Source organism: Ranitomeya variabilis, chromosome 1, assembly GCF_051348905.1.
Source record: "Ranitomeya variabilis isolate aRanVar5 chromosome 1, aRanVar5.hap1, whole genome shotgun sequence".
Lineage (NCBI taxonomy): Eukaryota > Metazoa > Chordata > Amphibia > Anura > Dendrobatidae > Ranitomeya > Ranitomeya variabilis.
In genome coordinates, this window is record NC_135232.1 from 134,076,405 (window position 1) to 134,091,706 (window position 15,302).

At 44.6% G+C, this 15,302-nt stretch overlaps 1 protein-coding gene across 1 annotated transcript in view; it reads left to right on the plus strand.

The window, feature by feature from the left end:
- Nucleotides 1-15,302, plus strand: part of ADGRV1 (adhesion G protein-coupled receptor V1) — a 742,217-nt gene that overhangs the window by 620,890 nt on the left and 106,025 nt on the right. The window contains exon 85 of the mRNA XM_077289021.1: nt 1,888-2,004. Within this exon, the coding sequence (XP_077145136.1) occupies nt 1,888-2,004 (117 nt within the window). The remainder of the gene's footprint in view (nt 1-1,887; nt 2,005-15,302) is intronic.

Here is a 15,302-nt window from a genome sequence, read left to right on the forward strand (position 1 = left end):
CTGTGCAATATACTACGTGGGCTGTGCAATACACTACGTGGGCTGTGCAATATACTACGTGGGCTGTGCAATGTACTACGTGGGCTGTGCAATGTACAATGTGGGCTGTGCAATATACTACGTGGCTGTGCAATATACTACGTGGCTGTGCAATATACTACGTGGTTGTGCTATATACTACGTGGGCTGTGCTATATACTACGTGGGCTGTGCTATATACTACGTGTGCTGTGTTATACACTACGTAGGCTGTTATATACTACGTGGCCTGTGTTATACTCTACGTGGGCTGTGTTATACACTACGTGGGCTGTGTTATACACTATGTGGGCTGTGTTATACACTACGTGGGTTGTATTAAATACTGCGTGTGTGGGCTGTTATATACTACATGAGCTGTGTTATATGCTACATGGGCTGTTATAAACTAATTGGCTGTGTTATATGCTATGTGGGCTGTTATACACTCCATGGGCTGTGCTATATACTACGTGGCTGTGCTATATACTCCATGGGCTGTGTTATATACTACATGGCTGTGCTATATACTCCGTGGGCTGTGCTATATACTACGTGGCTGTGCTATATTCTACGTGGCTGTGCAATATACTACGTGGCTGTGCAATATACTACGTGGCTGTGCTATTTACTACGTGGGCTGTTATATACTACGTGGCTGTGCTATATACTACGTGGCCGGCCGCGAACAATCAGCGACAGGCGCAGTCCGAATCCTGTGTATAAATTGCATTATTCTAAAATCTTCATAAATAAACTACATACATATTCTAGAATACCCGATGCATTAGAATCGGGCTACCATCTAGTTAAACATAATGTGCCACCAGGTTTTTGCTACCCCATCTGAGAGCAGCATGATGTAGGAGCAGAGACCCTGATTCCAGGGATGTGTCACATACTGGGCTGCTTGCTGCATATTTGATAAAATCCCTTTTTTCTCTGCTGCGGATACAGCAGTTCTCGGAATACTGAGCTCTGTATAACCCCGCCCACACTCCTGAATGGCAACTTTCTGTGTACGCTGTGCATAGGGAGAAAGATGCCAATTAGTGGGGGGCGGGTTATACAGAGCTTTTAAATATGGAGGACTACATGGCAGCAGGTTTACTAGTCCTCTAGTGATAATCTCCTGCTGATAAAGCAGCGATTTTATAAAAACTACATCAATCAGCCCAGTTAGTGACACATTGCTGGAATCAAGGTCTCTGTTTCTATATTATGCTGCTCTCAGATTAGATAGTAGATTCCATTTAAAATGGAACCTGATTACTGCATCTGTATTTTAGATCTCCTTAGGCCAGTTTCACATTAGCGTTTTGAAGAGCTGTGGAGGGCTGCGGACTTCCTCAGTGAAGCCTCGCCCTCGGCCGCACCTCCGCCGCTAGCTCCGCCTACTTCTGCATGCGGCCTACGTACCTATCTTTAACATTAGGTACGCAGGTCGTGCGGCTGTATACGGATGCTTCCGCATGCGTAGTTTTGACGATGCAGCGACCAGCGTAGGACGCAACTGGTTGCAATTTATTTTTTTCTCCGCATCGTCAAAGACGCATGCGGAGGCATCCGCATAGAGCCGCACAACCTGCGCACCTAATGTTAAAGATAGGTACGCAGACCGTGTGCAGAAGTAGGCGGAGCTAGAGGCCGAGGGCAGGGCTTCATGGAGGAAGTCTGCAGCCCTCCGCAGCTCCTCAAAATGCTAGTGTGAAACTAGCCTTAGTCCTTACAGTGAAAGTTTCTCATAATTTCCATTTTGCCAATAATGGAAATACCTAATGAAGTCCGCGTCCTGTTTAGTGTGATTGCATTGTTGATGAACTCTTACAGTGTAACATTTTTATAATGGGACCTTGTGTTCTGTTGCAGATCTCATTTCTGGCCTCAGCTTACATTAGCCCTGAACTCTCCAATGAAAGCTGTGCAGGTTTAGCATCTATCACACATTATTTCTACCTCTCTCAATTCGTCTGGATGCTTATTCAGGTGAGTGAAAATCCTCGCTCTAAACTTGACCCTGTTTTATTTTTGACAGCAAACATCTTGGAAAGAAGAATGTTTGATGTGCAGCTTATGTTGTCAGTTAGTGTCATTGTTGTCAGCATGCGAACCTTCCTGTAAGCGTACCTGGCAGTCTAGGCTGTGTTCCCACCATGAGTATATACCTGGCAGTCTAAGCTGTGTTCCCACCATGAGTGTGTACCTGGCAGTCTAGGCTGTGTTCCCACCATGAGTGTGCAACTGCCAGTCTAGGCTGTGTTCCCACCATGAGTATGTACCTGGCAGTCTAGGCTGTGTTCCCACTATGAGTATGCACCTGCCAGTCTAGGCTGTGTTCCCACCATGAGTATATACCTGGCAGTCTAGGCTGTGTTCCCACCATGAGTGTGTACCTGCCAGTCTAGGCTGTGTTCCCACCATGAGTGTCTACCTGGTAGTCTAGGCTGTGTTCCCTCCATGAGTGTGTACCTGGCAGTCTAGGCTGTGTTCCCACCATGAGTGTACCTGCCAGTCTAAGCTGTGTTCCCACCATGAGTGTGTACCTGGCATTCTAGGCTGTGTTCCCACCATGAGTGTGTACCTGGCAGTCTAGGCTGTGTTCCCACCATGAGTGTACCTGGCAGTCTAGGCTGTGTTCCCACCATGAGTATATACCTGGCAGTCTAGGCTGTGTTCCCACCATGAGTATATACCTGGCAGTCTAAGCTGTGTTCCCACCATGAGTGTGTACCTGGCAGTCTAGGCTGTGTTCCCACCATGAGAGTGCAACTGCCAGTCTAGGCTGTGTTCCCACCATGAGTATGTACCTGGCAGTCTAGGCTGTGTTCCCACTATGAGTATGCACCTGCCAGTCTAGGCTGTGTTCCCACCATGAGTATATACCTGGCAGTCTAGGCTGTGTTCCCACCATGAGTGTGTACCTGCCAGTCTAGGCTGTGTTCCCACCATGAGTGTCTACCTGGTAGTCTAGGCTGTGTTCCCTCCATGAGTGTGTACCTGGCAGTCTAGGCTGTGTTCCCACCATGAGTGTACCTGCCAGTCTAAGCTGTGTTCCCACCATGAGTGTGTACCTGGCATTCTAGGCTGTGTTCCCACCATGAGTGTGTACCTGGCAGTCTAGGCTGTGTTCCCACCATGAGTGTACTTGGCAGTCTAGGCTGTTTTCCCACCATGAGTGTGTACCTGGCAGTCTAGGCTGTGTTCCCACCATGAGTGTGCACCTGCCAGTCTATTTTGTGTTCCCACCATGAGTGTGTACCTGGCAGTCTAGGCTGTGTTCCCACCATGAGTGTGTACCTGGTAGTTTAGGCTGTGTTCCCACCATGAGCGTGTATCTGGCAGTCTAGGCTGTGTTCCCACCATGAGTATGTACCTGGCAGTCTAGGCTGTGTTCCCATCATGAGTGTGCACCTGCCAGTCTAGGCTGTGTTCCCACCATCAGTGTGTACCTGGCAGTCTAGGCTGTGTTCCCACAATGAGTCTGCACCTGCCAGTCTATTTTGTGTTCCCACCATGAGTGTGTACCTGGCAGTCTAGGCTGTGTTCCCACCATGAGTGTGTACCTGGCAGTCTAGGCTGTGTTCCCACCATGAGTGTCTACCTGGTAGTCTAGGCTGTGTTCCCACCATGAGTGTGTACCTGGCAGTCTAGGCTGTGTTCCCACCATGAGTGTGTACCTGGTAGTTTAGGCTGTGTTCCCACCATGAGTGTGTACCTGGCAGTCTAGGCTGTGTTCCCACCATGAGTATGTACCTGGCAGTCTAGGCTGTGTTCCCACCATGAGTATGCACCTGCCAGTCTAGGCTGTGTTTCCACCATGAGTATGTACCTGGCAGTCTAGGCTGTGTTCCCACCATGAGTGTGCACCTGCCAGTCTAGGCTGTGTTCCCACCATGAGTGTGTACCTGCCAGTCTAGGCTGTGTTCCCACCATGAGTGTCTACCTGGCAGTCTAGGCTGTGTTCCCACCATGAGTGTGTAGCTGGCAGTCTAGGCTGTGTTCCCACCATGAGTATGTACCTGGCAGTCTAGGCTGTATTCCCACCATGAGTGTGCACCTGCCAGTCTAGGCTGTGTTCCCACCATGAGTGTGTACCTGCCAGTCTAGTCTGTGTTCCCACCATGAGTGTGTACCTGGTAGTTTAGGCTGTGTTCCCACCACGGGTGTGTACCTGGCAGTCTAGGCTGTGTTCCCATCATGAGTGTGCACCTGCCAGTCTAGGCTGTGTTCCCACCATAAATGTGTACCTGCCAGTCTAGGCTGTGTTCCCACCATGAGTGTGTACCTGCTAGTCTAGGCTGTGTTCCCACCATGAGTGTGTACCTGGCATTCTAGGCTGTGTTCCCACCATGAGTGTGTACCTGACAATGTAAAAGTAAAAAAAAAAACAGTACATACTCACCTTCTGATGTCTGTCACGTCCCCCAGCGTCCGCGCTGCTGCTCAGAGCGGCCCTGCACTTAGTAACCCGATGTTTACCCTGGTTACCGGGTGCTGCAGGGGGACTTCGGCATCGTTGAAGACAGTTTCAACGATGCCGAAGTCGTTCCCCTGATCGTTGGTCGCTGGAGAGAGCTGTCTGTGTGACAGCTCCCCAGCGACCTAAACAGCGACGCTGCAGCGATTGGCTCATTGTCTATATCGCTGCAGCATCGCTGAGTGTGACGGTACCTTAAATCCCATTCACTTTGATGGAAATGTAATATGCAGCGGAAAAAAGCATCAAATACTCATTATGGGAGCTTAGCTTTAGGCTGGAATAAGATTCAAAGAGCATTGGATGGGATAAGCTGATGACCCTCGGCTCCTGCTCTGCTGCGAATGTGATCCGATGCTCTCACATCAGAGAATGTGGAGGAGACAGAGAAAGTAACGTCTCCATCTCCTGCATTGCCTGTCTATCGGACTGTGCCGGGATGAGTTCCGAGTGCAGTTCGATGTTTCACACGCACCCATAGGCTTGTGTGAGCCTAGTCTCGCTGCCAATCGCAGCATGGTGCAATTGTTTTCTCATGCCAAATCGGTATGATAAAATAATCGCACTGCCCCATAGTGTAACATTGGGTCGCGTGCTATCTGATAAAACATTGGATAGCTCTCGGCCATGTTATCCGCTCATGTGAACGAGGCCTTAGGCAAATTCTGAAATCACAGCATCCCATTGTATACTATGATATTTTGCTGCACGGACTACCTCACCGTGGCCAGAACGTGCACACCCAGCCTACATACTTCAGAGTAGCATTTTTTTAAATAAAATATCCATAGTTTGAAATCATATTTTTGGATAAAATTATATCTACAAATGTCTCCGAGTCTTTATTGCATATACTTGTATACTCTGTAAGGAAAAAGGATCTGTTTATTGTAGCACATACCGGTAGGTACCTAATATTTGGATTGGGTGGCATATGGACCTCTATACTCACACATATCCCATTGCAGCTCCTAGGTGATACTTTTTTAGAATAAAGTTTCTTGAATTTGAATATCTTGTAATAATTTTATTTCTACACATAATATATTGCTGTTAAATGGTATCTCACCTTGTAAAGGTGGCTAAGACATTCAGCTTCAATCAGAGCCTGACTTTGAGGTTTAGTGCTGCAGAATATTATTTATGAATGTATCGTGTTTGCAGACGTTTTCGATAATCATGAAGACCTCATCCTACAGGCCTCCAAAGCAGGAGACAAAGTCTTGAATATGAAAAGGAGCTGCATGAAAACTGGACGTATGGAAATTGCATACTTGTGGTTATGGAGCTTCCTGCTTGTGCCGACAATACTGAAGGATCCTGACAGCGAGCGATTTGCGCTCTGTAAGGATTCAGAAGTCTACAGTTATGTAGAGTGACTGCAGACTTTTAGCAGAAGCCTGAACAGTCATTTTAAATGAGAACCTTCAGTACAATTAGTCATATCTAATACAAGCTTTACACACTGTAGGGGTTCAGGCTCTCGGATAGCCGCTTGGATACACAAGGCACAGGATTTTATATCAAAACAGCATATACCGTAGTTTATTGTCCATCATAAACTTTACAGCTGCAAAATGAAAACAGCTTTCTTTTAGTATAAATGGATAACATAAACAGTCCTTTTCTTCAGGCAGAATGAAACGATAAGGCTGTGTGCACACGTTGCGTTTTTTTTTGCGTTTTTTCGCTATTAAAATGCATAAAAAACCGCATACATTATGCATCCCATCATTTAGAATGCATTCTGCAATTTTTGTGCACATGATGCGTTTTTTCAGCTAAAAAAACGAATCGCATGTTCATTAATTTTGCAGATGTTTCATGTTTTTCCCGCTATTTAATGCATTGGGAAGCTCCGGAAAAAATGCATCAAAAACGCGCAAAAAAAACGCGTCAACAACGCGCAAAAAACGCATGCGGATTTCTTGCAGAAAATGTCCAGTTTTGCTCAGGAAATTTCTGCAAGAAATCCTGAACGTGTGCACATAGCCTAAATCTAGCAGTCTCACCAACCTCGGTATTCCCAGCAGCAGTTCACATTTGTATTCAATGCTTTCACCAAACAAACATCTCTGTTTGGCTCCAGCACACCTCTCTTTACAGAGCAGACTAACCAGCAACCCTGCCTTTCTGCAGTCTCAACACACCCCACTCTGCTGAGCTAACCAAAGTGCTGTTAATAGGCCTGTAAACCACAGGCTGGATCATAGGATCAGCTTTTCCCAGCCAGGTTCTTTTGGTTAGTCAAAAAACCCAGACCCAAAATATAGTCAGTCACATTAAACCCTCTCAGTAACCTAGTATTACTATTACAGCTTACATTACTAACACTTATCTACCATCAGGATCTTACCTCCTACTTTCCTACAACATGTCTGACCAACACATAACTAGGATACATTCCTACTGAATGACTGCAAGCAGAGATTTTGAAGAACGTGATGGGTTCAAAATACATAAAAAATGGCTTAAAGGAAACCTGACACCCCCAAAATCGAAGGTGAGCTAAGCCCACGGGCATCAGGGGCTTATCAACAGCATTCTGTAATGCTGTAGATAAGCCCCCGATGTATCCTGAAAGATGAGAAAAAGAGGTTAGATTATACTCACCTGGGCGGGCGGTCCGATCCGATGGGCATCGTGGTCCGGTCCAAGGCCTCCCATCTTCTTACGATGATGTCCTCTTCTTGTCTTCACGCTGCGGCTCCGGCGCAGGCATACTTTGTCTGTCCTGTTGAGGGCAGAGCAAAGTACTGCAGTGCGCAGGCGACGGGCCTCACTGATTTCCCGGTCTTCTTGCCACTCTTTTCCCACATATCATGCTTCAAACATAAAGATACCAAATCTAACATTTTGGTGAAGAATCAACAACAAGTGGAACACAATTGTGAAGTTGAACGAAATTTATAGGTTATTTTAAATTTTTGTGGAAATTCAAAAGCTGAAAAGAGGGACGTGCAATATTATTCGGCCCCTTTACCTTAATACTTTGTTGTGCCACCTTTTGCTGCGATTACAGCTGCAAGTCACTTGGGGTATGTCTCTATCAGTTTTGTACATTGAGAGACTGAAATTCTTGCCCATTCTTCCTTGGCAAACAGCTCGAGCTCAGTGAGGTTTGATGGAGATCAATTGTGAACAGCAGTTTTTAGCTCTTTCCATAGATTCTCGATTGGATTGAGGTCTGGACTTAGACTTGATCATTCTAACACCTGGATACATTTATTTATGAACCATTCCATTGTAGATTTTGCTTTATGTTTGGGATCATTGTCTTGTTGGAAGACAAATCCCCGTCCCAGTCTCAGGTCTTTTGCAGACTCCAACAGGTTTTCTTCAAGAATGGTCCTGTATTTGGCTCCATCCATCTTCCCATCAATTTTAACCATCTTCCCTGTCCCTGTTGAAGAAAAGCAGGCCCAAACCATGATGCTGCCACCACCATGTTTGACAGTGGGCATGGTGTGTTCAGAGTGGTGAGCTGTGTTGCCTTTACACCAAACATATCGTTTGGCATTGTTGCCAAAAAGTTCGCTTTCCGTTTCATCTGACCAGATGTTTGATGTGTCTCGCAGGTGGCTTGTTGCAAACTTTAACCCCTTCCTGACATCAGACGTACTATCCCGTCGAGGTGGGGTGGGCCCGTATGACCACCGACGGGATAGTACGTCATACGCGATCGGCCGCGCTCACGGGGGGAGCGCGGCCGATCGCGGCCGGGTGTCAGCTGCATATCGCAGCTGACATCCGGCACTATGTGCCAGGAGCGGTCATGGACCGCCCCCGGCACATTAACCCCCAGCACACCGCGATCAAACATGATCGCAGTGTACCGGCGGTATAGGGAAGCATCGCGCAGGGAGGGGGCTCCCTGCGGGCTTCCCTGAGACCCCCGGAGCAACGCGATGTGATCGCGTTGCTGCGAGGGTCTCCTACCTCCTTCCTGGCTGCAGGTCCCGGATCCAAGATGGCCGCGGCATCCGGGTCCTGCAGGGAAGGAGGTGGCTTACCGAGTGTCTGCTCAGAGCAGACACTTGGTAAGCCTGCAGCCCTGCACAGCAGATCGTCGATCTGGCAGAGTGCTGTGCACACTGCCAGATCAATGATCTGTGATGTCCCCCCCTGGGACAAAGTAAAAAAGTAAAAAAAAAAATTTTCCACATGTGTAAAAAAAAAAAAAAAAAAAAATCCTAAATAAATAATAATAAAAAAATATACGGTATATTATTCCCATAAATACATTTCTTTATCTAAATAAAAAAAACAAAACAATAAAAGTACACATATTTAGTATCGCCGCGTCCGTAACGACCCAACCTATAAAACTGCCCCACTAGTTAACCCCTTCAGTAAACACCGTAAGAAAAAAAAAAAAAAACGAGGCAAAAAACAACGCTTTATTACCATACCGCCGAACAAAAAGTGGAATAACACATGATCAAAAAGACTGATATAAATATCCATGGTACCGCTGAAAACGTCATCTTGTCCCGCAAAAAACAAGCCGCCATACAGCATCATCAGCAAAAAAATAAAAAAATTATAGTCCTGAGAATAAAGCGATACCAAAATAATTATTTTTTCTATATTTTAGTTTTTATCGTATAAAAGCGCCAAAACATAAAAAAATAATATAAATGAGATATCGCTGTAATCGTACTGACCCGACGAATAAAACTGCTTTATCAATTTTACCAAACGCGGAACGGTATAAACACCTCTCCCAAAAGAAATTCATGAATAGCAGGTTTTTGGTCATTCTGCCTCACAAAAATCGGAATAAAAAGCGATCAAAAATGGTCACGTGTCCGAAAATGTTACCAATAAAAACGTCAACTCGTCCCGCAAAAAACAAGACCTCACATGACTCTGTGGAGCAAAATGTGGAAAAATTATAGGTCTCAAAATGTGGAGACGCAAAAACTTTTTTGCTATAAAAAGCGTCGCTGGTTTCACACTTGCGTTTTTGTCTGCAGCGTTTTTTGCACAAAAAAACGCATGCGTTTTTTCCCTATATTTAACATTGAAAACGCATGCGGTTTTTTTGTACGCGTTTGGTCGCGTTTTCAAACGCATGCGTTTTTTTTCTGCATGCGTTCATTTTCAGAAATACAACCTGCAGTATTTTCTTGCGTTTTTAAGCACATGCGTTTGTTTGCGTTAAAAACGCATGCATTTTTATCGAAAAAAAAACAGAAAACACACTGAAAAGCCACCCACCACCATCAAGGTGATAAAGGGATCCAAACCCTAACCCTAACTCTACCCCTAACCTCACCCCTAACCGTTTAATGAACATTTTCTGACAGTCATAGTGCCACGTATTTCAGTGCCACGTATTTCAGTGCCACGTATTTCAGTGCCACGTATTTCAGTGCCACGTATTTCAGTGCCACGTATTTCAGTGCCACGTATCACGTATTTCAGTGCCACGTGTTTCAGTGCCACATATTTCAGTGCCACGTATCACGTATTTCAGTGCCACATATTTTAGTACCACGTATTTCAGTGCCACGTATTTCAGTGCCACGTATTTCAGTGCCACGTATTTCAGTGCCACGTATTTCAGTGCCATGTATTTCAGTGCCACGTATCATGTATTTCAGTGCCACGTGTTTCAGTGCCACATATTTCAGTGCCACGTATCACGTATTTCAGTGCCACATATTTTAGTACCACGTATTTCAGTTGCACGTATTTCAGTGCCACGTATTTCAGTGCCACGTATTTCAGTGCCACGTATTTCAGTGCCACGTATTTCAGTGCCACGTATTTCAGTGCCACGTGTTTCAGTGCCACGTATTTAAGTGCCACGTATCACGTATTTCAGTGCCACATATTTCAGTGCCACGTATTTCAGTGCCACGTATTTCAGTGCCACGTATTTCAGTGCCACGTATTTCAGTCATGGTTACGGTTAGGGGTAGGGTTAGGGCTAGGGTTGGAGGTAAAGTTAGGGTTGGGGCTAAAGTTAGGGTTGGGGCTAAAGTTAGGGTTAGGGTTTGGATTACATTTACGTTTGGATTAGGGTTGGGATTAGAATTATGGGTGTGTCAGGGCTAGGGGTGTGGTTAGGGTTACTGTTGGGATTAGGGTTAGGGGTGTGTTTGGGTTAGGGTTTCAGGTAGAATTGGGGAGTTTCCACTGTCCAGGCACATCAGGGGCTCTCCAAGCGCGACATGGCGTCCAATCTCAATTCCAGCCAATTCTGCATTGAAAAAGTAAAACAGTGCTCCTTCCCTTCCGAGCTCTCCCGTGCGCCCAAAAAGGGGTTTACCCCAACATATGTGTTATCAGCGTACTCGGGACAAATTGAACAACAACTTCTGGGGTCCAAGTTCTCTTGTTATCCTTAGGAAAATAAAAATTTGGGGGGCTAAAAATCATTTTTGTGGGAAAAAAAAGATGTTTTATTTTCACGGCTCTGCGTTATAAACTGTAGTGAAACACTTGGGGGTTCAAAGTTCTCACAACACATCTAGATAAGTTCCTTGGGAGGTCTAGTTTCCAATATGGGGTCACTTGTGGGGGGTTTGTACTGTTTGGGTACATCAGGGGCTCTGCAAATGCAACGTTACGCCTGCTGACCAATCCATTTAAGTCTGCATTCCAAATGGCGCTCCTTCCCTTCCGAGCTCTGTCATGCGCCCAAACAGTGGTTCCCCCCCACATATGGGGTATCAGCGTACTCAGGACAAATTGAAAACAAATTTTGGGGTCCAATTTATTCTGTTACCCTTGTAAAAATACAAAGCTGGGTGCTAAAAAATCATTTTTGAGAAAAAAAATAAAAATTATTTTCACGGCTCTGCGTTATAATCTGTAGTGAAACACTTGGGGGTTCAAAGCTCTCAAAACACATCTAGATAAGTTCCTTAGGGGGTCTACTTTCCAAAATGGTGTCACTTGTAGGGAGTTTCAATGTTTAGGCACATCAGGGGCTCTCCAAACGCAACATGGCGTCCCATCTCAATTCCAGTCAATTTTGCATTGAAAAGTCAAATGGCGCTCCTTCCCTTCCAAGCTCTGCCATGCGCCCAAACAATGGTTTACACCCACATATGGGGTATCATCGTACTCAGGACAAATTGCACAACATTTTTTTGGGTCCAATTTCTTCTCTTACCCTTGGGAAAATAAAAAATTGGGGGCAAAAAGATCATTTTTGTGAAAAAATATGATTTTTTATTTTTATGGCTCTGCATTATAAACTTCTGTGAAGCACTTGGTGGGTCAAAGTGCTCACCACACATCTAGATAAGTTCCTTAGGGGGTCTACTTTCCAAAATGGTGTCACTTGTAGGGAGTTTCAATGTTTAGGCACATCAGGGGCTCTCCAAACGCAACATGGCGTCCCATCTCAATTCCAGTCAATTTTGCATTGAAAAGTCAAATGGCGCTCCTTCCCTTCCAAGCTCTGCCATGCGCCCAAACAATGGTTTACACCCACATATGGGGTATCATCGTACTCAGGACAAATTGCACAACATTTTTGGGGTCCAATTTCTTCTCTTACCCTTGGGAAAATAAAAAATTGGGGGCGAAAAGATCATTTTTGTGAAAAAATATGATTTTTTATTTTTATGGCTCTGCATTATAAACTTCTGTGAAGCACTTGGTGGGTCAAAGTGCTCACCACACATCAAGATAAGTTCCTTAGGGGGTCTACTTTCCAAAATGGTGTCACTTGTAGGGGGTTTCAGTGTTTAGGCACATCAGGGGCTCTCCAAACGCAACATGGCGTCCCATCTCAATTCCAGTCAATTTTGCATTGAAAAGTCAAATGGCGCTCCTTTCCTTCCGAGCTCTGCCATACGCCCAAACAGTGGTTTACCCCCACATATGGGGTATCAGCGTACTCAGGACAAATTGTACAACAACTTTGGGGGTCCATTTTCTCCTGTTACCCTTGGTAAAATAAAACAAATTGGAGCTGAAATAAATTTTGTGTGAAAAAAAGTTAAATGTTCATTTTCATTTAAACATTCCAAAAATTCCTGTGAAACACCTGAAGGGTTAATAAACTTCTTGAATGTGGTTTTGAGCACCTTGAGGGGTGCAGTTTTTAGAATGGTGTCACACTTGGGTATTTTCTATCATATAGACCCCTCAAAATGACTTCAAATGAGATGTGGTCCCTAAATAAAAATGGTGTTGTAAAAATGAGAAATTGCTGGTCAACTTTTAACCCTTATAACTCCGTCACAAAAAAAAATTTTGGTTCCAAAATTGTACTGATGTAAAGTAGACATGTGGGAAATGTTACTTATTAAGTATTTTGCGTGACATATGTCTGTGATTTAAGGGCATAAAAATTCAAAGTTGGAAAATTGCAAAATTTTCAAAATTTTTGCCAAATTTCCATTTTTTTCACAAATAAACGCAAGTTATATCGAATAAATTTTACCACTAACATGAAGTACAATATGTCACGAGAAAACAATGTCAGAATCGCCAAGATCCGTCAAAGCGTTCCAGAGTTATAGCCTCATAAAGGGACAGTGGTCAGAATTGTAAAAATTGGCCCGGTCATTAACGTGCAAACCACCCTTGGGGGTGAAGGGGTTAAACAACATTTTTTATGGATATCTTTGAGAAATTGCTTTCTTCTTGCCACTCTTCCATAAAGGCCAGATTTGTGCACTGTACGACTGATTGTTGTCCTATGGACAGACTGTCCCACCTCAGCTGTTGATCTCTGCAGTTCATCCAGAGTGATCATGGGCCTCTTGGCTGCATTTCTGATCAGTCTTCTCCTTGTTTGAGATGAAAGTTTAGAGGGACGGCTGGGTCTTGGTAGATTTGCAGTGGTTTGATAGTCCTTCCATTTCAATATGATCGCTTGCACAGTGCTCCTTGTGATGTTTAAAGTTTGGGAAATCATTTTGTATCCAATCCGACTTTAAACTTCTACACAACACTATCACTGACCTGCCTGCCTCTTTGCTTCAAACAGAACCCTGAGACTATCACAGAGCAGGTGCATTTATACGGAGACTTGATTACACACAGGTGGATTATATTTATCATCATTAGGCATTTAGGACAACATTGGATCATTCAGAGATCCACAATGAACTTCTGGAGTGACTTTGCTGCACTGAAGGTAAAGGGGCCAAATAATATTGCACGCCTCACTTTTCAGTTTTTGAATTTCCACAAAAATTTAAAATAACCAATAAATTTCGTTCAACTTCACAATTATGTTCCACTTGTTGTTGATTCTTCACCAAAAAATTACAATTGGTATCTTTATGTCTGAAGCATGATATGTGGGAAAAGGTTGAAAAGTTCCAGGGAGCCGAATACTTTCGCAAGGCACTGTATCCGCTTTCACTTTACTGCTAAACTATAACCTCAATTGCCACTGCATTAGGGTAGTCGGTAAGAGCCGAGGCTAAGCTCCAGAATTGGCTCATCTAATAGTTTCGCCATTTCTCGGGCGGCTAAGGGCTAGTCTTATTAGGCTGGGAAGGGCCAATATCCATGGACTTTCCCAGCCTATTAATATCAGCCCCCAGCAGTCTGCTTTGCCTTAGTTGGTTATTAAAAATAGGGGGGTCACCATGTGATTTTTTTGGTGGTCCCTCAATTTTTGATAACCAGCAAAGGCAAAGCAGTTATCTGTTGGCTGATATTAATAAGCTGGAAAGGTTCATGGATATTGGCCCCATTGACTTGTATGTGTCATGGTTACAGATGGGGTTCCATCCCTGCCATTATGGGGTTAATGTTGTGTGCCTCTTTTTGGATCTGGGAGGGACATATATACCCCTCCCTGGCTAAGATTCTCTGTCAGTTATACTTTTGTTCTATGTGTCTGACCCCCTGTTGCGCTTGTAGACTGCATTGCTTGATTGCCTTGTATGACCTGGTCTGTCCGCTCACCCTATTCTCTGTGTCACGTTTTGGTACTGTCATCTTCTTCGGTTCTGACCCTCTGGCTTGGCTATTGTTATTCCATTACGTTTGTCCCTATCGTACCGCACTGCTTGTTCTGGTTTTTTGACCTCTGGCTTCAACTTGACTACCCCTACGTCTCAGTCCACGGTACCTTCCGGATCTCTCGGTTCTGACCTCGGCACGCATTGACTTGTCTCTGTTTTTTTTGGTCCCCGCTGTGCCTGGCTCTGCCCCCGGCCACTTTTCCACGGTCATGTCCTGCACACAGTCTAGTGAAGTTCTCCGCCGTTCCCCGTCCACTCCCCCAGAGTCATGCGAGACAGGTCCTGTGCACAGACTAGTGAGTTCACCTATGTTCCCCAGTTACTTCTCCTATTTCAGTGTGCAACCCCCTGTGGTAGGTTGCGCAGGGGGCCGTTACAATATGGAGTTCTGGTCCAGGGTCAAGCCCTGGTACCCAAACCGAAGTTTGGATCAAAGTTCTGCCTAACCCGACAAACCTGAACTTCCATAGGTGCGCTCATCCCTACTAGTGAAGATTAACCTATATGGGCTTCTAAAACTTTTTATTATATTAAGATTATGGAGTTTTAGAAACTTCATATAGATGAGATTAAGCTGAATAAGAAAAAGAAAGTATAAATATAAATATATAACGATGACTTCTTAATAAATTATTATTATTTTATTGTGCGCTGAATTCCTGTGCACTGTACATAACAATAATTTATCAAAATATAGCAAGGAACAAAACAAGCATAACCAAAGATGTCTGAGTGACAGCTACTATGGGAGTGAAGATCAATCTTAAAAGGTCACATGGAAGGAATCCACAAGCTCAGACCAAAGTAGTTTGCAAAATGAACAGACTATTGTTCCAAACCCCTTTGGCAATTCTTGA